General features: G+C 32.1%; 1 protein-coding gene across 1 annotated transcript in view; it reads right to left on the bottom strand.

Annotated features, from left to right (window-relative positions):
* Positions 1-24418, bottom strand: part of LOC133205972 (mutS protein homolog 5-like) — a 38281-nt gene that overhangs the window by 12058 nt on the left and 1805 nt on the right. Inside the window, exons 2-8 of the mRNA XM_061341880.1 lie at positions 22465-22670; positions 9207-9330; positions 8948-9028; positions 8204-8311; positions 7677-7798; positions 4862-4971; positions 27-62 (exon numbers count right to left, since the gene is read on the bottom strand). Of these exons, the coding sequence (XP_061197864.1) occupies positions 27-62; positions 4862-4971; positions 7677-7798; positions 8204-8311; positions 8948-9028; positions 9207-9330; positions 22465-22653 (770 nt within the window). The 5' untranslated portion in view covers positions 22654-22670. The remainder of the gene's footprint in view (positions 1-26; positions 63-4861; positions 4972-7676; positions 7799-8203; positions 8312-8947; positions 9029-9206; positions 9331-22464; positions 22671-24418) is intronic.

Raw genomic sequence — 24418 nt, forward strand, 5'->3', positions numbered from 1 at the left:
ATTTTATGTATTTTATGATAAAATACCTGAATGCTGTATCATCCAAAGCAACTTGATCATCTCTGGAAAAAACAAACACACAATAAAAAAAAAATAATGTCTTTAGTCAAGACATTTTATTGACGATTTACACCTATATATATCTATATCCTTTGGACAAATATAAAACCTATCCGAATATCCTACCAATATCTTGGAATCATCAATGACTTTGTTTGCAATAAATGAGATTAAAAAAATGACAACAGTTTCTACCTGTAATTCTTAGAGTGTAATAAAGAGTTTTCCTTTTAGGCATAAATTTTTGCATAAATTTACACTTAAATGAAATGTGCACAAAACAGGCTTTATAGGACTGGCCTCTTCAGGCAAGTTCAAAAAATGGGAAGTGCACAAGGTAAAGTTCATGATTTTGTAGGATAAAAAAAGCATACAAGATTTCTGAAAAATGAGAAAACAAAGTTATAAATACAGTATAAGCTTATCTTTCAGACCACAAAAAATACATAATAATGTATACTGAACCAATCAAACTATTAGTATAGGGAAGGATATCTTGAGACATAACACTAATGCCCCTGATTTTGCACCACTAAGGGCATAAAAAAAGTGTATTTCCCAATTACATTTTTGCTATCCACATTTTATTTGAAGTAAGACCACAAGGCCATTAGCACAATGACTTTTCTTTAACCTTTAGAGGCACTTCAAATCTACTGTCAGAGGCAAAATTTCGAAATACCATACCAACTTAAAAAAAAAATATACATATATTATTGAACACTTAAGATTTGCCTACATGACAATAAAGCTTTAAAATAATGAAAGGTGTGTTATAAATTAAATAACTGAAAATGAAAGAAACACTTGAGAGGATGGTACGAAGTAGTATCTCAGAATGTGGAAACAGTCAAGTATAGTAGTAAGGGCCCTTAAGAAAAGTTCACTTCGCACACCAAGTATCTTTTGCAGGTTTCAAGTTGTTTATGATCTCGGAAATGATTTTGTCCCCAGGAGACTCGTATCGTGAAATCACTTGATGATTAAACGTGATAAAATAAAAAACAAAACCACAGCGTCATTTGCACTGTAATCATAGAAGGGGAGCAAAATTAGGACATGTCAAAATACATTGTCCTAAACATCTTCACAAACACTGTTTTTTCTTTGTAATTTGCCAAAAAAAATTTTAAAATAAAGACTTTTCCTTAATTTAGTGAACACTTCCAAGATTGTGTGTGTGTGTGGGGGGGGGGGGGGGGGGGTTGTTTTGCAGAGTCATAATGATAAATCAGAATAGCTTTGTCCTAAATAAACAAAATCAAACTACTTATTTGATTTCCCCCCTCTTTACTTAATGTTCTCCTGTTGATCTGTTTGTCATTCATTCATAAAATCCTACATATCCTTGCTATGCATGATTATTGCATGACTTGTCCTGTGATTGTCAATTGTTTTTACTTTCACAAATCAGCCATTAATGATGTATAAAAAGCCCTCATTGTTTAGCTTTTATAAATAACAAAGAATCCTGTTACAAAAAATAGTAACATATGCAATATCCTTTTTAAACAATTCAAAACCAGAGTATATTATCACTTAAATTAATTCTGCTTCACATAATATAGAACATTAAACTCCATGAGTAGAAATAATACTTTAATTACGTCCTCCAAAAAAAATCACTTCTTTTGTTAAGAACTTTAATCTCTTCTTTAAATACCCTCATAATCTTTGTTCCCTTTTTGCTAAAGTTAGCATTTGAATTTTCTAAAATATCATTAAAAAAACATAGGTAATGAAAGATTACAGAGCTCACCTCAACAAATGTTATCTTTAAGTAAGGCAAAGTCCTATACTAAACTAATAATCTAATAGTGTGCATCCCTAGATGCAACATTTATGCAATTTTGGTTTGAAAGTGCTTGCAGTTACTTGAGAATGGACTTGTTCTAAAAACTTAAAACTGGTTACTCATCCAAACAAGGTCAAAAAATTGATGCAGTTGAACAGCTCTCATAAGGTTTGATACAAATATATTTTCTTTGTATCAGCATATGAAGTTTGATAAAACTATCTTAAAAGTTTCTTTGAAACTTAGCTATACATAAAATTAAGAAAAGTGAAGTCAAAGTCAAAGGAAGGTCAAGGTAAAAAAAAATGTTGATGAATTTGAATAATTCTAACCAGTATGTACCAGCATGTAAGGTTTGATAAAAATATTTTAAATAGTTTCTTCGAGACTTAGCTAAGCACTAATTTAAGAAAAGCAAGGTCTAGGTCAAACGAAAGGTCAAGGTCTAAAAATATTGATACAGTTGATTAGCTCTCATCAATATGTATCAGCATATGAAGTTTGATAAAAATATCTTGAATATTTTCTTTGAACTGAGCTAAGCACAAAGTGTGACAGAAGGAGGGATGGTCAAGACATACATGAAAAACACTATATTCCTTGGTCATATTGGGGGGGGGGGGGGCATAAAAATTATAAAAATTGGTTTATTTTTTTACAAGCACAGCACATGCTGGAAAACTGACTACGGCAGAATGACAATGGTGGAATAATGGATGGAAAAGGGTAACACTACATGCCCCAACCTTTTGATAGTGGGGAAATAAAAAAGTTGTGGTCCTCCATTTGAAAATAAATTAAATCCCCCTTCATTCAAAGATATTTTGATCTAAGTTTGTTTCAAAATGGCCTGGTAGTACATGTATTTAAGAAGTTACTAGACTTTGACCCGTGCGTGCACGGGTTGACATTGTTATGAATGCATCCATGTGCATATATCGGACATTTACAAAATAGATACATCGACACATTCATATATTGTAAGGTACTTTTGAAATAAACAATGAAAGTGAATATAATTCTGTTTTTTTTTTGTTTTTGTTTTTGTTTTTTTTTTTTTGCAAAATTGTTGCGTAACGGCGTAGCGCAGAATGGGTTTGACCCCCATTTAGCTATAAATCAAGTCATGAGTTCGAATCACTCCGGAGCTTACATAAATTTCACCTTTCCAAACAGATTTAATAAAAGAAATTATGGATATTTATTGAAAATATGACAACAACAAAGAGTTGAGCACTGCTGATACATATCAAGCAAAGTAATGAAAATGAAGAAATGTATTTAGCTGGTACTTTTACACAATTAGTTATTAAACTAAAGATGTAAAAAATTTTGTAACAATTTTAACACTGCAGGTCTCAACTTGTTCAAAATATGACCTCAACAATAAAAGAGTTATTAAGCACTGCTAATACATATATTCTATATATACACAGGTAATAGACATGTATATAATCTGTAAAGGCAGAAATGAAAATGGACAAATGTGCTATACTGGTATTTCTACACAATTTAGCAGATGTGAAGCAGAACAGATTATCTTGCAAATACCCCCCCCCCCCCAAAAAAAAAAAAACATACTGGTTGTTCAAGAGATCATAATAAAAATTAATAATATCAGGTGTATTTTTTCTTGTGGCGATTTAATAAAACATAAGTTTGTTTGCTACGATTAAATATAATTCATTTCATCATTGAATAAATATTTTTACGATCTTAATTTTGTCCCACCTCATAGTTTTGAGAAAAACTATGCATGGATTAAATTTTACAAACAATCGATATTTTAGTAGCATTGATAGAATGAACTGTACGGGCCGCAAGGGCTGACTTCAGACTACCTATCAAGCGTAGTTACCACAACAACCTTTACATATTTAGAAGAACAGGCTGTCCCTTCTATATACATATTTCACCCACTTTTTTTTCAAAGTTAAAGAAATTTTTGGAGGTGAAGTTATAAATCTCAGCAGTGAAGGTAATAGTAAACATGGCGAACAAATTCAAGTTGCAATCATTTAGACACATTTCAAATTGAAAATATCGGTTATATTGACGTTATTTGATTATTTCGATTTATTTCAAAGTTAAGAAATGAAAATAATGTTATTGTGATTTCTGGCGGAAAAAGAATGCATACTTCATTAAGAAGAAGTGATTCTAGCTGGAGTTGTAACATCCCCCTTTCCCCTCAAAAAAGCATAAAAGAAAGGAAGGATAAAATAAAATCTGGTGCATGGTTACAATAATATTACTCCTATGATCATGAGCTTTTTGCCTCCGTTGAGATGACCAGAGACGTAAATAACTTATAATAAATGCGTCTCCAAAATGGCGAATGATTACCCAAGTGGCCACAATATCACATTTGCATGGATAAACTCAGAAACATTAATACAAATACGTGTAAATTTTCATTGGAAATCTGCTATATATTTTGTTCATATATATTTATGATTTCTTATTAGAGAAAATTATAAAATAACAAATATATATCTACTTAGTTCAAATTACTTTTGTCTTCTCTGATTTGAACACCGTGATTTAGCGTGAATGTAATACGCACGCGCAAGATTGTAAAATCCAAAAAATCCAGATGATTTCCGAAATTTTTTGAGGAATTTTCGTTGATTATTAATTAGCGAAGCTTAATTGAGAAAAAATAAAAACAAATTGGTAATCTTCAAGTACCAATGATGTTTAAAATATATAAAACAAACGACAGTACTCTTCCGATTTATCGGTATTAAAGGCCAAAAATTCGAGTCTATTATTTTAATATAGTAGTATAGATGCATATGAAAAGTTTACAAACAAAACAGAGACAGGTGCAGGAGACAGATCAGAAAAGCTTAATTTAGCCTTTAATGTCTGATGTGAATATATATATATACATGTAATTACCGGTATCTTTTCTTTAAGAGAGAGAGAGCACAGATGAAGTCAAATATTTTAAACGTTAGTACTTGTCTCATCTCAACCCTGTTTCCAGAAATCAGAACCTACAATGTGATAACCTTGAGATCCATCACTGGCACTCTGATAGAGGGATCCTCCAGCTCTACACCTATTCTCATTTTCTCCAGGTACTTCAACAACCCACCTGTTGCTCGGATCTGGAAATGTAATCTTAATACATGTATCAAGACAATCAATCTGAAGGACAATGGAAAGAAAGCAATGAGATAAGTTACACAACTTTTTTATAGGAAGTGATAAGGAGTTTGCATTATTTGGAATGAAGTTCATCCAAAAATGTACAGCAAGAATATACTGTAATCTGTCCAATTAGTCCATATACAGTCAAACCTTGTTATTTAAAACTCAATGGGACAGAGAAAAAACTTCTAGATATCTGAGAAATCAAGATATCTAAGGTTAAATATATTATACTTAAAGAATGAGGGGTTGGGACTTCCCAGATCACTTTGACATATCTATGGTATTTGAGATATCAGTGTTCAAGATACTGAAGTTCAACTTTATCTGATAAAAAAATAATTTCTTAATTAAGTTTAATGTCAAGATCAACAAGAGGCCCATGGGCCATAACGCCCACCTGAGTCAATATGGCCCTGCTGTTCTTCATCAGCAGATTTCTTCTCCTATATATTCATACGTAAAGCTTTGATTGCCTGTTCTAGTCATACCCTACCCCCAGGTGCCAAGTTTTGAATGAAATTGAACCTTAACTTTCTGAGGATGCTTCTATATTCATATAACTAATCATTTTTTTTTTTTTCATCTTAATACAAACATACTGCATTACTTAATTCTCTTTCTTTTTTACACACCATTCGCTCTCACTTTCTCACTCACACATATTCATTTTGGTATGTGGAAGCATACTTGTTCTTATATCTAACAAAATGATAGGGGAAAAAAAAATACATCAACAAATCAATATAAGGATACAAAAAAAAAAAAAAATTTAAAAAGTCTTGCATATCGTAAGAGATTATAACTTATTAACATTGTCAAATAAACATTTCTAATTTTGCCAGGTATTATTAAACTTTTGCGTTTCCAAATTCTGGCTTGCAATACATTTTTCAACCCTATATTTATTGTACAAGTGAAAGAGAAGTTCCAGGAAGTTTGGTAGTTTGCCTTTTTTTAGACAAGAAAAAATATATTGTTTTGTATACATGATCAGAAAATTTACAACTCTATTACCTTTAGACAATGGAAGTTCTCCTAATAAAATGTTAATTACATTAAAACCAATTCTTTTTGAAGTTATTTGATAAATATGCATGCTAAGATCACTCCAAAGTGGGGATACCTTTTCATAATTAATAAAAATATGTTGAATTGTCTCAACTTGATGTTTACAAAAGGAACAGCTATCAGATGATACAGCATTGATTTTTTTCAAGTAATAATTAACAGGTAAAATTCTATGGAGAATTCTATATTGTAACCATTGGATTGAAGAGTCTTTGGTAGTCTTAAAACAAACATTAAAAACATCCTAAACACAAACCTCTACACCATAATGGCTGAACTCTAAATTCCATTTCTAACTAATCATGGCTTTGCTGTTCTTGAAAACGGAATTTTAATTTAAAAAATGTACTTGAGGGTGGGGGTGGGGGGTGGAGGTGGGGGGTTATGATTTGAATAAACTTAAATCTACACTACCCGAGGATGCTTCCATATCAATATGACTAATCATGGCTTTGTTGTTCTTTAAGAAGATTTTTAAAGATATTTCCTATATATGCTCTTTTGTAAAACTTTGATCCCCCATTATGGCCCCACCCTACTACTGGAGGATGCCTTGAACAAACTTGAATCTACAATACCTGGGGATGCTCTCATATCAATATGACTAATCATGGCTTTCCTGTTCTTAAAAAGATTTTTAAAGATTTTTCCTACATATTCCTATGCAAAACTTTGATCCCCCATTGTGGCCCCAGCCTACCCCCATGGATCATGATTTGAACAAACTTGAATCTACACTACCTGAGGATGATTCCATATCAATATAACTAATCATGGCTTTCTTGTTCTTGAGAAGAAGATTTTTAAATATTTTTCCTATATATTCCTATGTAAACGTTGATCCCCCATTGTGGCCCCTCCCTACACCCCAGGGGTCATGATTTGAACAAACTTGGATCTACAATACCTAAGGATGATTCCGGATGATTCCATATCAATATGACTAATTGTGGCTTTGTTGTTTCTGAGAAGAAGATTTTTAAAAAAATTTCCTATATATTCCTATGTAAAACTTTGATCCCCCATTGTGGCCTACCCCCGGGGGTCATGATTTGAACAAATTGGAATCTACACTATTAATGAAGGTTTCACATAAGTTTCAACTTTTCTGGCCAAATGGTTCTTGAGAAGAAGATATTTAAAAGATGACACCAAATTTTCACCAATTCTTAATTATCTCCCCTTGGAAGAGGGTGTGGCCCTTCATTTGAATGAGCTTGAACCCACTTTACTTAAGGATGCTTTGTGGCAAGTTCATTGGTTCTGGAGAAGAAGTCGAAAATGTGAAAAGTTTACAGACGGACAGACAGATGGACAGCTAGACAGACGGACTACAGACAAAATGTGATCAGAAAAGCTCACTTGAGCTTTCAGCTCAGGTGAGCTAAAAAAACCATTATTTTGTATTGTAAATTATTTCCTTTATCAGCTGATGTAGAAAAGGGGGGGGGTGCAATAAGAAAAGAAAAAGAAAAGCAATCATTTAGCAGTTGTTTGCAAAACAATCCTTCATGGCTTCAAGTTCTACCTTCTATACAACATAACAAAACATGACTTTGCCTTCACTGTACTTCATAGAATATGTACGTACTGTGGAGATATTGTCAAATGAGATGAGAGAGGAGAAATACAGTGTTTTCTCGGTGTCTGTATAGTGCTCTGGTATCCCAGGGAGATTCAAATTTAGAATCCTTCTCTTACAAATATCAGGATCTGTAGAAGTAGAAACATAGTAAAATATCAAAGTATCAGTAATAAGCAGAGTAAAATTGTAACTTTTCTTATCTATTTCTTTTTTTTTTTGCATGTTTGTTATCTATAATATACCATCTTTTATAACATGTATCTTTTTAAAAATAAAATCACATTTACAAAAAGAAAAAAAAAACAGGCCAAAAAATGGGCATTACATGTGCTTGTAAGAGCAATTCTTTTTCACTATAATTTTTTACATATACACAACCTAATAAAGAAATAATAACCGTAATGCGAGTAATTTTGACATCCAGTTAAGCTTTTTGTTCACACTGTCTGAAACAGTTATTCTGTTTGGATGCATGTTGTAAAGAGGTTGGTGCTTTATGTTGTGATGACATTATTAGGAAATAATAGGCTTACTGAAATCTATGCTTGGGAGAAACTGGAGAATATTTGAGTCTTCTGTAGAAAAGGATGTAGAAAAATCTGTTAAAACAGAGGCATGTGCTGTGTCATTCCTAGTGGAAACTGTTAAAATAAATGATAATTGTACATTAAAAGCAATATCTAATCAATTGTGTCTTACAGATTATTCAAGAAATAAAATAACAAGCATTCTGAAAGTATTACTGAAACAATACACATCCCCTACCAGTGACAGCAATTCTTAGCAACGTGTACAACATAAATCAACCAGTGGTTTGATATCACTAATTGAAGTGCTAAAGTGTTAGCAAAAGTTCAAAGTTCAGCTAGTGGATGAAGCACCATTATTCCCTCCAAAATTTTTTTCAAATACATTTTTCAGTCGCTAAAGGGCCATAACTCCAACAAAATTGGTTGCAATCCTACGAAACTTAAGGTAGATCTGTAACATTCTATATACAACTGTGTAAAAATCTTAATCTAATATAACAGTTAATTTTAAATTTCCTGGAAAACAGGTAATGGACAGACAGGCAGATGGAGGTAAAAACCTTTAGTCCCTATGGTTTCAAAGAGAGGAGAGGCTAATGATTGTTACTTGAGAGATGTCATCTTTTTTGTTCGGATAAACTTTTATAAGAAATTATTCTTTGATACATCATAGCAATGATATCAAGTACTAATTTCCAAAAAATTAATGTTTTCATGAAGTAATTTATTAAGAGTTCATGTTATTACCCAAAGTCTTGAGCATTTGTACAAGTCTGTCATCTTGTTTGGAACTCAGCACTACACAAGAAGGATGGTATTGTCCCAAAACTACAATAAATTACCATAGCATCTTTAGTGAACATTTTTTGTTAGTGATTATCTTCAATATTATAATGATTACATACTATGTACAATTACAAGTTCATTTTAACAGAAACATTGGGGGGGGGGGGGGGGAGGAGATTTCCTATTGACAGGTTTATATTCAAATGGTTGACTATCATACTTCTCTTTAGAAAAATGAATTCATCAGACTCCACCACATCCAACAACATAAAAATATGTGTTGTTTCTGTGTCGTAATAAGCCATTCCGAGTCTTCCACCATGCCAGAGAATGGACATGTATATCTGAAATACAGGAAAAGTTAAAAGCTGGTTAAAAGTAATCTAAAAAAAGAATACCATACATGTATCTTTCATCAATTTTACTGAAAATCATAGGAGGATTTTTTTTTAATGGCTACTGTAAAATAATTAATGTGATCTCAAATTTCTGTAATTGCTTGATGCTACTCAAAATGTCCTGAACCCTTTAATAATTTAAACTTTTAAAATGGAATTGTTCCCAGTTGCATAATACCACACTTGTCTTATATCATATTTATACATATATGGAAAAACATTGTACTTATCATTTATAGTGCCAATATTTGTTATATATATTACTTAAAGATTTGTTTTTCTTCACCGCACCGTTAAAAAAATGCTGAAATTGAAAATATTACATAATCCATCTGTCAGATACGACAACATATTTTGCAGATTTGCTGAGGAAACCTTCAAACCACAAAAGCCCGATTGTCCATGTCAAATAAACAGACTAGTAACATTTATGCAATAAATGCGTAATGAAGAAAGTGGGCCATTATTTCTTATATAAGTAATGATGTACTATTCAAGTGGATAAAGAGTTGTTATGACGAATTACTTCACTACTGTGTATTATGAAGATGTCATATTAACCACAAACTATGTCAGAGCATTGGTATCGTTCAGGTACACGTATGTAAATGGAGCAGGGAGCCAACATATTCATAGTGTCTTAATTAATGTTCAAAAGAATAAATGGGTCAAATCAATATATTTCAGTATTTGACCTCACTCTTTCCCCTTTATCTTTTTTTTTAACTTGGGGGGTGGGGGGAATACATTTCAGAGCTTTGATTCATAATGTAAATGTAAAGCACTTCATTAAGACTTCAGAATCTATTACATTACACAACTTTCTAGAATCCCATCAAATCTAGTATCTAAACATCTACAGCTAAAGAACCAAAGTTTAGACATTAAAATATACTATCAAGTTCAACAATTCCATAGAGGTTCAGTAGGCCAATTCAGTGAGGTTGAAGTATGATATGCTGGCAGCTTCTATGATGACAAACCTATTGTTTCCTAATTAAGTTTTATGTGTGATTCAAATTTAATTTCACTCATTCATTGAATAAGACATGAGGCCCAAGGCCCTTGAGAAGATGTTTAAAGATTTTTCCTAAATATACCCATGTAAAACTGATCAACCTTAGTGGCTCAATCCTAAGAGGAAGGGTTTTAAATGAGCACACCCAATTTTCATTATTTCTTTTCTCCCCTTAGAAGAGGGTGTGGCCTTTCGTTTTGAAAAACTTCTTCCTTCATCCCCGGATATCAACTTTGGTTGAAATTGGTCTAAGTTATTGTGGAGAAGAAGATGAAATTGTAAAAAGTTTACAATGATAATACCAATGACAGTGACTATATATGGACAGCAGAGAAATTGTGATTAGAAAAGCTCACTTGAGGCTTCGGCTCAGGTGAGCTAAATATGCATTTTCAATATACTATTAATATAGCCCTACCCTAACACCAGAACCCCTGACCCAGTAGCCAAGAATTTCACAAATTTGAAATATGCATTCTTTATTATCATAACCAGAACTTAATTTGTCTGCTGAATATACAGGGGCAGAGAAAATGCTTTTTAAAAAAAATTACATTACATGTATTTTCACTTTATGATCAATAGATCCACCCACCCACCCAAGAACCCCTTATCCTAGGGCCATGAATTTTGGTAGAGGGATCAATGATTATTACATTTATGCCAACAGTTTGACTGCTTGAAGTCCAGGACTAAAAATTTTTTTTAAGTTTGGTCTTAGCCCAATAGCCCACCTCGGGCCCCTGGGGGCAGGGCATGCATGAAATTCCAAATTTTTTTGAATTTTCATCACCCATAGATGCTATATGCCAAAATTGGTTGAAATTGGTTCAGAAGTTTGACAGAAGTAGCTGAAAGGCATTCTCTACTTAAGTATAGTAGAGGGTCCCTTTTACATTCTTAGTTTACTGGATAAATATTACCATACAGTATTTTGTTTGTTTTCATTGTGTATAACGCAGTATTTCTAATTATAGCATTGTGCATTTATAATGAACAATTTAACAAATAAAAAAATACAAGCTAACTTTTAGCACCTGTTGGTGCCAACAGTTTGACTGCTTGATGCAGAACTAAAGATTTTTAAAGATTGCGTTAATTTTAATGGCTTTAGTCCCACCCCCAGGCCCTATGGGGACAGGGATATTGAAATTCACAATTTTTGTTTCCCTTCACCCATAGATGCTTTATGCCAAAATTGGTTGATATTGGTTCAGCAGTTCCAGCTGCTTCAGCTGATAGTGTTCAAATGTTAATGCATGATGCACATCACATGTCGAACGATGACAGACAAAAATAAACAGAATACTGGTCAAGTGACCTAAAAATACTATCCTTCAAAGTACAGTAAAACGCGTTTAGTATGGACACGGATATAGAGAAGTTTTCTTGGATCCCCAGCTATATAAATTTAACGAATTCCTTATATGGATATAATGAATTATGATATAACGAAGTAATTTCACAGGTCCTAATGACTTCGTTATAACCGAGTTTTATTGTATTAGGTCTGGATGAGATTCTCATACACATGTAAAGGGCAATTAAATTTTTCTTTGAAGGAAAATAACTTTAGACTATAATGTTCATTCCACAACTCTGTGTCAAAGAATTTTACTCTGCAATAAGATATGTTGAGGAAAGATGAAGTTATTTTAAGCAGGTCTATAGTAGACTCATGTATTTAAATAGATTTCCTTATCTACATAGATATAACTGGGGCTTGCAAAAATGTTCTATTGTCAGTCTTAAAATATATACTTCATATAAATGTCTAAAATTAGGCTAGCTAGAGAAAAGTCTGTAAAATTGTGTTTAACAATGCTTTACTCAAGGTTAAAGACATTTCTATTACTGTACACTTGAACCAGAGCACATTCTTACTTATATATATAAAACCAGCCAGATCCCCTCATATGATATAACAACATGAAATACCTACTATAAGTACAGCTCTTGTGACTTCAATCAGGCAACCTAAGTAAGCTGTTTTTCAGATCACAAACTTACATTTAACCTCATGTTAAGTACTGCAACACATTGTAAGCCTTTTAGGAACTTATGACTGAAGAAATTTTCTTTTTAATAAAAAAAAGTTACTTTGACTGACATCTGATTTGTTTTGCAATGGTACATATTACAGTGAATAATGTCCAAAGTGGAATATAACTGCTGTGTTTGTTCATTTATGTTTAAAATCAGGGACATAACTGGACAGGCAACTTCTTCAGCACTATGTTTACTTGCCAAAAATGTCACAAACAAGCTTCGGCCATACCAATTTGCAATAAAGTTCATTGGATTCACAGCTTCTATTTGTAACAAATCCAAATTATAATATTATCAAAAAAATATGTCCGCCCGTGCATCCAAAAATATCCGAGTACATTTTTTTTTTGACTTTTTACACGAAACACACAAAAGACTTCGGAACAACTGGTTGAGGAATGACAGAAGAATGAGATTGGGAAAGTTCGTACTTCGTAACTCATGCTGTGTTACAATGTATGAAGTTTTTCCCGATGCCTGTCCACTCTCTATATGTACGATACGTCAATAGTTAAAAACAGTGGATGTGAATTTTTTCCTTATACTGCAATCGAACTAGAAGTCGAGGAAACTTTTGAAGCGCTGCTCAATGTTACAATAAAGAACCATCGAAAAGTTTGGTAAAAATTGATGATATTTGCTCTATCAAAATAAAAAAAATTCTAAGAGTGATGTAATTGAGATTTCAAGACTGGACATGTCCCTAGGAATTTGCAAAGAACTGAAAAGAACATTTGTAGAATTAATGAAACTAAATAAACTAAATTACAGTGTAACATGTATCTCATTCAAAACATGACAAACAGAAAGTAGACGCGTTCAACTTGCAAGATATTGTGAGACTACCTAGAGTTGCCTATAATGTCTCACTTAAGTATATACGTCCCTGCATGCTAAAATATTACCTAAACTAATAGAGTAAATTAAAATGAAATAACTGAAAAGAAACAAGAGATGTTTGTGAAACACTTATGCCCCCCCCCTCCCCAAATAATTGGAATTTTTCTAAGTCCAAGGGGCATAACTCTGTCAAAAATTGCTCGATGGTACCCAAAACAGAACTTGACCTCAATAATCTTATGATAAATCTGTATACCAAATTTCATTTTACTATGTGCAACCTCTGCAAAGAAAATGAACGGAAACTGCAAATAATTGGAATTTTCCAAAGTCCAAGGGGCATAACTCTGTCAAAAATTGCTCAATTGTACCCAAAACAAAATTTGACCCAGATATTTTTATGATAAATCTGTATATCAAATTTCATTTCAGTATGTGCAACCTCTGCAAAGAAAATGAATGGAAACTGCAAATAACAGGAATTTTTCTAAGTCAAAGGGGTATAACTCTGTTAAAAATTGCTTGATTGTACCCAAAACAGAATTTGACCTAGATATTCTTATGATAAATCTGTATACTAAATTTCATTTCACTATGTGCAACCTCTGCAAAGAAAATGAATGGAAACTGCAAATAATTGGAATTTTTCTAAGTCCAAGGGGCATAAGAAATTGCTTGATCGTATCCAAAACAGAACTTGACCTAGATAAATCTGTATACCAAATTTCTTTTCACTATGTGCAACCTCTGCAAAGAAAATGAATGGAAACTGTTAGTGGATTGACCGACAGACAGCAGCAAAGCAATATTCCCTCCCTTCTTCGAAGGGGAGCATAAAAATTAAGAGAGAACAAATATTGCATGCATGCACCAGAGCTACAAATTTAAGATTTAATCCTGCAGAAACAAATTTCCCTATCAATATAACTGTTAAAGAAAAACAGGGGTGCTTTACTGCAGACATAAGCTATCAATTAAGCTTGACTTCATCATTTATCCCAATAAATGTCTTCTCTTGCATAGATACCAACTCAAAGGAGGTTTACATGCCTGGCAGTTCAAAGAAATTAGAATGGTACATAAACTAGGAAAGATCTAGTATATCATGCACCATACCAGAATTCAACTATACTAATAGGGTGTCCTACACAGTAGATTGGAGCTCAACCAACTAAAGTCTAAAAATTTTGCACATATCTTCCATTGAAACTGCGTAACCTTTAAAATTAGACAATCACGAAGGACTGTGACCTCCACGATAAGCATCAACTGACAAATTTTATGTACAGGCCTCAGATGTACTGAGCAAAATACACTGTATGTGAATATGAGCTAAATTGAATGAAGTATAGCCTAGTTACACCAAATAGAGTTATAGAGTTCTCCCTAAATGTTAAAACATTATTTCCCATGGTGCAATAAAATGACAGCCTGAAAGATATGTATTTATTTTTAATTCTTGTTTGTTAAGATTCTAATAACAAGAAACACATACTTGTTACTGAACTTTTTATATATACTAGAGTTGTCAAATCTGTCAACATTTAGTAATTGGTTACTCGCCTGCCTTTTTGATCGAGTAACCATGCATTTGGAATCGGTCATTATTCAAGAGAAAATCCAAAATTTGAAACTATCTGTCTTCATGATTGTATATATTATATTTACATCCATTGAATATTATTTCCTTTATTTCTTAAGAAACCCATTGCTGTTTATCACTGAGTAAACAATACTAAGCAAGCCACCTGCATAGATTTCTTCAGCAACGGCTGTTCCATCAATTATACATAGAATGACATACACTTCTATAATACAATATTTAACATGTTTAATAATACTTTGATTTTTTTTTTATACAGATATAAATATAAACAATAAAATGACTTCCTTTGTTTGTTAGTACGGGAATTAATGTCGCAGCTATTGCAGAAAAAAATTTACATAACCCGCTTACGCGGGTTATGTATTTTTTCTGCAACAGCTGCGACATTAATTCCCGTACTAACAACCAAAGAAAGCATTTTATTGTTTAAATATATTTCATCGAATGTAATTTCTGGACCTAAATGCCTTCTTTGATTCAGTCATAGAAGAACATAAAATTTCAATATCTATAATAAATATAACTACGGATGATAAACAGTCAATTTTGATTTTATCTTACTTTGGAATGATTGACAATATCAAAACAAACATAAATATATTTCAAGAATTTCAATTCAAATGGTCAAGAACATGAAATACATGAATATTGAAATTCAGTAAGGGGTAATGTACGAGTAGCACTCCATTCCTTAAAAGTAATGGAGCTGAGGCCCCAAAGGGGCCGAGGCCCATTGCTTTTAAGGAATGGAGCGCTACGAGTATATTAAATCCACCTTTTTAAATGCTTGTAATTATTGTTTGTTAATATATAATAAAGAATATTTATAAGATATTAACATATTAGTAGTTACTGTATTTATTTATATGTAGAGAGAAAGTAAAGCGAAAAAAGTGTGCTGAAGTTATTTAAATCCGCTGTCATTCAACAGCTTCGATAGCATAGCGAGATGAGTACCTGACTCCAAATGGGTTTGATTCTCAACAGTGCCACATTTTTTTTCTTTATGTGAAAATAAGCTTGTTAAAATTTTCTAAGTTCTTTCCTCGGTAGAGGTACGGGAAGGAGAATATGAACATAACAAATTCTGTTTTCAGTGTAATTTGCAACTCTCCATTCCTGAAAAATAATGGATTACTCAAACAAAAGAGTGACATCACAGGTGGGTTTTACTGAAATGTATTTACCACAACCATCTGTCAACTATATGGCTCAAGTTGTATCATCAGAATGTACGTGTTTTCTGGCTAATTTTTACTGTTCAAAGAATTTAAAAAGTAAGAATAGTTAATTCTTGGGTATTTCTTTAATGTCACTTTACTTGATATGCTAGTGATTTATTATATTATTTTTCCTTCTCATGTAAGTTAATTCAGCTTCACATAGTTGACATTAGTACATTTAGAATTGCCCTGAGTTTGTTTAAAATATTTCCAGACTTAAGAAGAATCATTTTTGCTACTTACTAATAAGGATTTTATTGAATTAATTTGAACTGTGATTTTGAATCATGATGTAAATTGGCAATGAAAAAAAAAATGTGCCGACACTGACCAAGTTGCTAACTACTTTAATTTATGTCAAAACATGGCAGGGTCTTAAATCTACATGAAGTAATTGAGATAACCTCTGAAATATGATTGTGGTTGACAATTAAATAAAGATAACTTGAACTATGAAGAAATATTGCATGGTCTTACTTTTTTCCAAGTATTTGAATACTGATTTTGAGTATTTGACCTTTTGACGAGCACTTTAGTAACTGGATACAAACCTAATTTACTGTGGACATACTTTTCTTCCACGTGGGATTAATTTATGCTATGTACACGGTCACAAATTTTCCACTGAAATTGTCACAGGGTACTTAAAGTTCCTTTAAAACATACAAATCTGATTTTCTACCCATGGATCAAATAGAAATTGTGATTCTGAGGAATTTTGACTCCGTGGAAAGAAGTGCGTTTACAGTATGCAAGTCAACAACAAAATTTTGACTTTTTCCTTGTAAAAAAATTACCATGAAAGAAGTTGTCTTGTGAACTTGTAAAGAATTAAGGAAGATGACTTTCAATCCATCTATCTTCTATATTGACATGATGAAACCTGAACAGCGAACAGAAAGAAGAAAAAGAAGCATTCAGGTGTGGAGAAATTTTTGCAAGATGATGGATAATCTGATTTTTGTACGACATGAATCCATATGTCATTAACCTATGATGTGAATGTTGCTTGATGTGTAAATATTTCAGGTATAATTAGAGTTATACTGCCAGCACATGAAGAGGCCTATGGCCCTCAAAAGTCATCACCTTGTTAAGTTATAATAATATCATTATTATTAATAATTATTCATGTAGACAATTTTAATATGCTATATGCTAGAGAAAATAAGAAACTTTTTAAAGTTCGATGCATTTCTAAACTTCAAAGCCCTACCCTGGTATACATAAAGCCTGAACCAAGGTTAGGAATCATAAATGACACAAATCTGAAAAAGAGCTGATTATACTCAGTTTTTATGGGGGGAGGGTTATGGGCTAAATGTCCAGTGTTTAAAAAAAAAATAAATCAATTTCAAAAATATCCATGCCATTTGGAGCATGTAACCCATACATCCAAGGGACATAAAGGCTCATTTTAAACCATGAAAATTTGTCAGATGTCCAGTGGTAATTAGTAAAATTTTTATGACATGAATTTTATGACATGCATTTTCAATATGTTCAACTTTTAATTTAAAAAATGTTTTACACGTAGGCCTTGACCATAAAAAATATGATTCTGTAGAAGGCTCAGTGCTCATTATGACCATGTTAACACTTTATCTGCTAGATAAGGAGTGAAAAGAACCCATGACACAAGGAATCCACAAAACTACTGGTCAGTCAATTAAAATTTTAAAGAAGAAAATAAATAAGTTCCAAAGTTCACATGACAACAGATGAAGATGGATTCTTAAATAATAGACTCTGATAACTAATGAAATAAACTTTTTACTGATATTTCATGAAACGAAATACCAGTACTGGGTATTTCATTTGAGCTAGATTTGTGATGCAATACAAAAAGAAATAAAAAATGTAAGAATTAAGTCAAACATTCAAAAATGAAATTTGATGTCCAAAAAATGACTATTTGGGGAGCATGCAAGGAGAGTTTTAATAAGTTTCAATTCACAACAGATGTGTAAAATTTATGATAATTTGCAACCAGAGGTTAAGAATAGTTATGGCATCAGTATTTATACCAACAAACAAGTTTAATCAATTAATTAATTAATTTCACAGAAATACACAGACTCTTAGTGCATAAACTTTCATTTCAATAAATAGATGCCACTATCTAATTGTGAACATTCTGTCACAGACACAGATCTGCAGGCATGAAAAATTTATATTATTTTTACTGTTTGTTTCTATTACCGGGTGACATTTTTGGAATATTTATTTCTACACCAACATTGTTTTAGCTTTCCTCCACTTGGTGGAGAATTCCTGTTTAGATTACACGATAGCACAGTTTCCGCTAAAAGAACCCAAGTTTCCGTAACCTCAACATTTCAAACTCCCTTTAGACAACGATATGTTAAAACAGACTCCCCAGTGTCAATTGTTAACCATTATATGTAATGTATATAATTGGTAGCACTGTCAAATACCCTTCACTTACACTGAAATATAACTAAGGCCTTATAGGAACTATTAAAAGGGATAATGATCTCTTCTAGCATTTAGCAGGACTGTCTCCGAGAGACACAGATGAAGTATACCAATAAACTATGTCTCCCCAGCGAGACATGAGAGAATGACAATCAATTTTTACAATGAAGTACATGTAAGTCTAGAATTTACTTTTATGCACGGCTTAATTTTCTTATTTTTTGTAAATGAAAAAAAATGAATTAACAAAAATTATAAATATATATTGAATCCTTCGAAAACTACAAAATAGCTATCATTTCTAAAACAAGTATATTCTCCAATCATGACAGTCATCAATGTTTTTCTTTGGAACAACAAGAGGCCCCAATGCTCACCTGAATAACTTTTACCCTGCTGTTCTTTAGCAGATTTTCCCCCTTGTAATACATATTGTGGCCCCACCCTACCCCGGGGGTGATGCTTTGAACAATTTAGAATCTACACTTTCTAAGGAAGATTCCATATAAGTTTAAGCTTTTCCGGCTCAGTGGTTTTTCATCAGAAGATTTTTAAAGATTTTTCTTATATATTTCATTGTAAAACTTTGATTCCTTATTGGGGCTCACCCTACCCCTAAGGATGATGCTTTGAACAATTTAGAATCTACTCTACCCCATGAAGCTTCCACATAAGTTTCAAGTTTTCTGGCCCTGAGGTTCTCAAGAAGAAGATTTTTAAAGATTTTTCCTTAAATATATCAACGTAAAATTTTGATTTCCTACTGTGGCCCCACCCTAACCCTGGGGGCCATGATTTGAACAATTCAGAATTTACACTACTTCAGGAAGAATTCAAGATTCCACAGAAGTTTCAGCTTTTCTGGCCCAGTGGTTCTTCATCATCAGATTTTTTAATGACCCCACCCTATTTTTGTCTTTTCTTGATTATCTCCCCTTGTGAGGGGGCTTGGCCCTTCATTTTAATTAAATAAACTCCCCTTTGCCCAAGGATGCTTTATACCAACTTATACCATCATATACAAGTTATGACTTAATTTACCTTTCATTCAATTACATTGATGTTATTCAATGTTCAGGGTCCACAATGACTTTTAAAAATTTCATCTGATCCATACTACTTTAAAATACATGTATATTAATGAAATACATGTAATTCTTTTTTTAAATTGACTTATGTATTTATTAGGATTATTCATCATAACGGTGTATGTTTGTGTGTATGTTTGGCTTCCCCATCAGCATATTTCATGTACTGGTAAATTATCAGATTTCTGACAACCCTGCCAAACCAGTGTCATTAAAAATTATATAATATCTACCTTTTTAGATATTTTTTTAAGTGGTCCTAAGAAAAACAAGAAATACATAGGAAGCCATCAGGCATCCTGGTCTGTTTCTAACTTCCCAATTAGAAGAGGAGACTTCCTATCATTTTTATCTGTTTTAAAGTTTCTGATAACACAGATCAGGGAGATCCTGGATCCTTGAAGCCAAATCTCCCGGCTTTCCTGCTAAAGCCTGACATAAGCTGATGTCAGGAAGTGGACCATATAAGAAGGTACTTTACATTAGATGAGCCACTTCCTACCAATCAATAATTCTTAACTAACTTTCCTTGCAAAATGTAAACAAAGTACTAATGTACTTTAAAATAGTCCAACATAAGTTTCTATTACCATGGACAGCGATAAAGAACCAGCCCACAGTTCACAGTTGTGAATCAGAAATTTATCATTGTTTGAGAAATTAATTTTCTTAAATCTCTGTATTGAGTACTTTCTGTTTCACACACAAGAAATTTTATTCTCCAAGCTAAGCAAAGTATTAAAAAGATTTTACACAACATTTGAACTAAGAGAAATACATGTACCTTATAAGTGGAAATTTTAGTGAGATGCAAATTTAGTAATTTACCCACAAAAAATTGGTACATGCAGATATTTTTAGTGAGAAGTAATATTAGCGATTTTTCTAATGTCAAGAGAGAAAGTATAACAACCAATAAGGAATAAATTGTTAACGATATTCAATTTTAGTGATCTCAGAGCCCCCGCTAATAATGCCAAAATTGAATCCTCACTAAAAATTCTGCTTATATGGTATTTGTTTGTTTATGGTTACCCGACCCACCCACTTTTACGGGCCGACCCAAAATTTTTTGAAATTGTTGTAAAATCCAAAAATTGCATGTCTGTTCACCACCCCTATTCTTTATTAGCATGTAATAGTAAACAAACATATTTTTTCTTATGCATTAGCAGTACATTAGTACTGACTAAAAATATATAGGTGCAATTTTAGTTCTGGAGATTTACAACATTTAGATTGTACTTTCATGTAGACTAGTTGATATTTCCTAGGCAATTTTATTAAAAACACTGGTAAAAAAAACAATGCGCATGAAATATTTCTTTACAAATTCACTAAAATTAAAAATACAGGTACAAGGAATTAAAATAATGAAAATGGCTTCTTTAATATAAAAAAAAACTTGTAGTCTTAAGCCATGGAAGGAAATACATGTAATACAGATGTACTATACATCACAAAATTTTCACAACACCTATTTTCGCAAGATGGGTATTTGGCATTCAAAAGCGAGACAAAACTTTCACAAAATCTGGGTATTGTTGTATATCGTCTATACATGTACTAATAAAAATATACGTGAGAATGATTCTATACTAATAAAAATATACATGAGAATGATTTTTTTTTAAGCAGACCGTCTCGCATAATTACATTAAAATAAAGTTCTCGTAAATAAAGAGTGATTTACAGTACCTGAGTGTAAGATTTTTGAGGTGATAATGCATTTACATTTAGAGCAAGTTTATTTAGAACTGACTTGTTCAAAACTTTCTAAAAGGGAGTGAGATTTTTCATTTTAAGTACCGTCTGTAGAAAATCTTACCCCCATCGAACCCCTAATTTACCCCTTCGTCACTCAGTACAGATCACTACATTTGGTGTCTTTGGCTTCATTTCAAATATACAAAAATAAAATAAAAAAAGAAAAAAAAAATGGTAGTACATGTGCATGTATACACTGTGGAAATGAATTTGTTTTTCCTTAAAGATAAACAATGAATAAAACAGTCAGATGGTGGAAATACATTGGGATAATCTTTAAAGTCCCCCTGACCTTACAGCTGTCAATCCCTCCCTGCAATACCTGATAATATTAACCGCAGTGTCAACAAATGACCTTTTGTTTCTAATTTTATGTACAGAACTATGTTATTTTAGGTACATACCGGATTTGTGGTCAACTAGCCGATTGTTGTAACAAGCCCCATTACTAAAGGATGCTAATGTCTTACTGCCATCTTAATTTTACTGGTCTTTTCAGGATATATTAGTAGTTCCTATTTTTTGTAATATATTTTATTACCAAATTCAGTATATTAATTTCTCCTTAATATGCAATACTCATCAACAAAATAAATTCATTTTGTCATATTACAGATTTGTAGAACAAATGAACATGGTCCATTATCATGATATTTTGTTACAAAATAACTACAGCTTATAGTTGTGTAGCAAAGGCATATCCCTGTATGTCCAAGCACACATACCTTTTTCAGAGAGAGAGAGAGGGGGGGGGGGGGAGAGCACTATGCACTATTAAAAAAAATAAAATTCACATAAATTCATTGAAACACTGTCATCTTTTATTTATTTAATTTCTAATTGGTTTACTGCCAAAAACATGCAATGCTGAGTTATTTTTTTTTTTTTTTTTTTTTACATATTTTAGTGTGTTTCTTATTTAGAAGGCTATGGAAAATTAAAATACAATTAATATACAATAAAATTAAACATGAAATTTAAAAAAAAATGGTCTGCATAGTATGGTGTTCCATTTAAATCATAAATTGATATACTGAATCTTAACTCTACCTGTTCATTTATTGTATCATCTTGGATCACACGACGGACTTCATTAATAGATGTAGGATCTATTTCATCACTTTCCATCTCTGTTTCTGAGGAGTCATGGTGGTTAATAATGGAAAACGTGGAGTTTTCAGCAACTGAAGTTGAGTTCATATTTTCCAAATGTTGGATGTCAAAATAGGTTGATGTCATGAAATACTGCAATCTGCCTAGAAAAATAAAATACATAAAATAATGAAATTATAACAGTCACACATACAAATTTAATACAGATGCTAACTATACTTTATAATGGACATGTAATTTACAATGATTTGCATGGGTTTTATTCTATATCTGATTCAATTACAAATGTATGGATCTGTAAAAAAAAAAAAAAAAAAAAAAAAAAGACTTGTTTAAGTGTAATCTGCAACTCTACAATGGCTACAATATAAGGGATAATTCAGAAGATATAACTTAGTATCTTCTGTAATTGTTTTACATCAACATGGGAAAGTCATCCTAAAGCTTACAGGGAGAGGAGTAATAACACATTCACAATATTTGTCCAAATGAATGTCCTGACAAAGTTGAAGAATATGTATTTATGTGCGAAGAAGATGGGTGTATTTAATGTGTAATCTGTAGGAATCGTGTGAACGGATCAATCATAGTTTAAAAATTTTAAATGTTCAGTCAAGTATAATTACTTCAGTCAGCTGACCACAGCTGGGCACACTTCACATAGCAAAATTTTACATTACATACATTGAAATACCTTGTCAAAATTTGATATATTTAAGTCTGCTTATCTTAACAGTTAAACTATATCATCTGATCATAGTATCACTTCACCTAATGAGTTGATAGTTATAAGATAGAGAATAGTTACACGCAAAATGTATTGAATTTCAGTAGGTGGAAAGAACTGCTTATAATTGCTCTCAATGCAACACAAAACTTTACTTTAAAATTGAATAATTTAAATCAATGGACAAACAAGTGGATTGTTTGTTCTTAAAAAAAAAAACTCCATATGAGAATCAAACCAAAAACTATTGATTACTCACTGTCAGGAACAGGTCACATATATCACTGTGATATCATCATCACATATCAAACAATGAGGTAGCACATTTACACATTGGGATTTTATTTTTGGAAAAAGTTAATTTATGGTCTCTGGGTCTTCTTCCGATCTTTAAATGATTTTTTGCTCTTTTCGTTGAGTTAAAATGCACACAAAGAAAGTTTTAGATCGTGGAGAGATGACCCACAGATGGCATTTATAAAAAAAAAAAAAAAAAAAAAAAGTTATAAAAATGTTCCAATCTGTACCAAATAACTCATACGGCCATATTTCATAGCATATTTTAGCAAATCAAAACACAAAATTGGGGAAATATTTCCCTTTCCAATTTCACAGGAATCCGATAAATCAATTACATGCTTACATATCATGTACGGATCAATACACAAGTTTCGAGATTATCTCCCTTAGTGTGCTCTTTCGTTGCGGAGGGGGTTTTGTTTCCCTGTAAACCAACAGGTGGGACAGTTATTTATAACGTTACATCATGGATATGCCGGTCAATTATAACTGTTTGTCAGAATGCACCCATCAACTCGAAAATTACCTAATTTAAGTAAAGATGTCCATTTCTTCCCACCAAAAAAAAAATTGGAACAAAAGAAAATACCAGTGGATAAGGCTTATCAGAAGAAGAAGAGAGATGGATTTCTAATTAACACCTGATAAATACACTTGCATCTTATAATTGCATGTCGGCATTATGAATGACACACTGACTCTTTCCATTATAATAATTTCAAAGAGTCCACTAACTTCTTAGAAAAAGGTTAGTGCAATCAAGGAAGTGTCTATTTTACAAAATAATCTGTTAAAGACTATGACGGTTCTTTAGTTTAATTTATCCTAATTGAAAGTAGATTTGTAAAACTTTTATAGTAGAGC

Source organism: Saccostrea echinata, unplaced genomic scaffold, assembly GCF_033153115.1.
Source record: "Saccostrea echinata isolate AGI-Se365-2 ecotype Australia unplaced genomic scaffold, CSIRO_AGI_Sech_v1 ptg000002l, whole genome shotgun sequence".
NCBI classification, from domain to species: domain Eukaryota; kingdom Metazoa; phylum Mollusca; class Bivalvia; order Ostreida; family Ostreidae; genus Saccostrea; species Saccostrea echinata.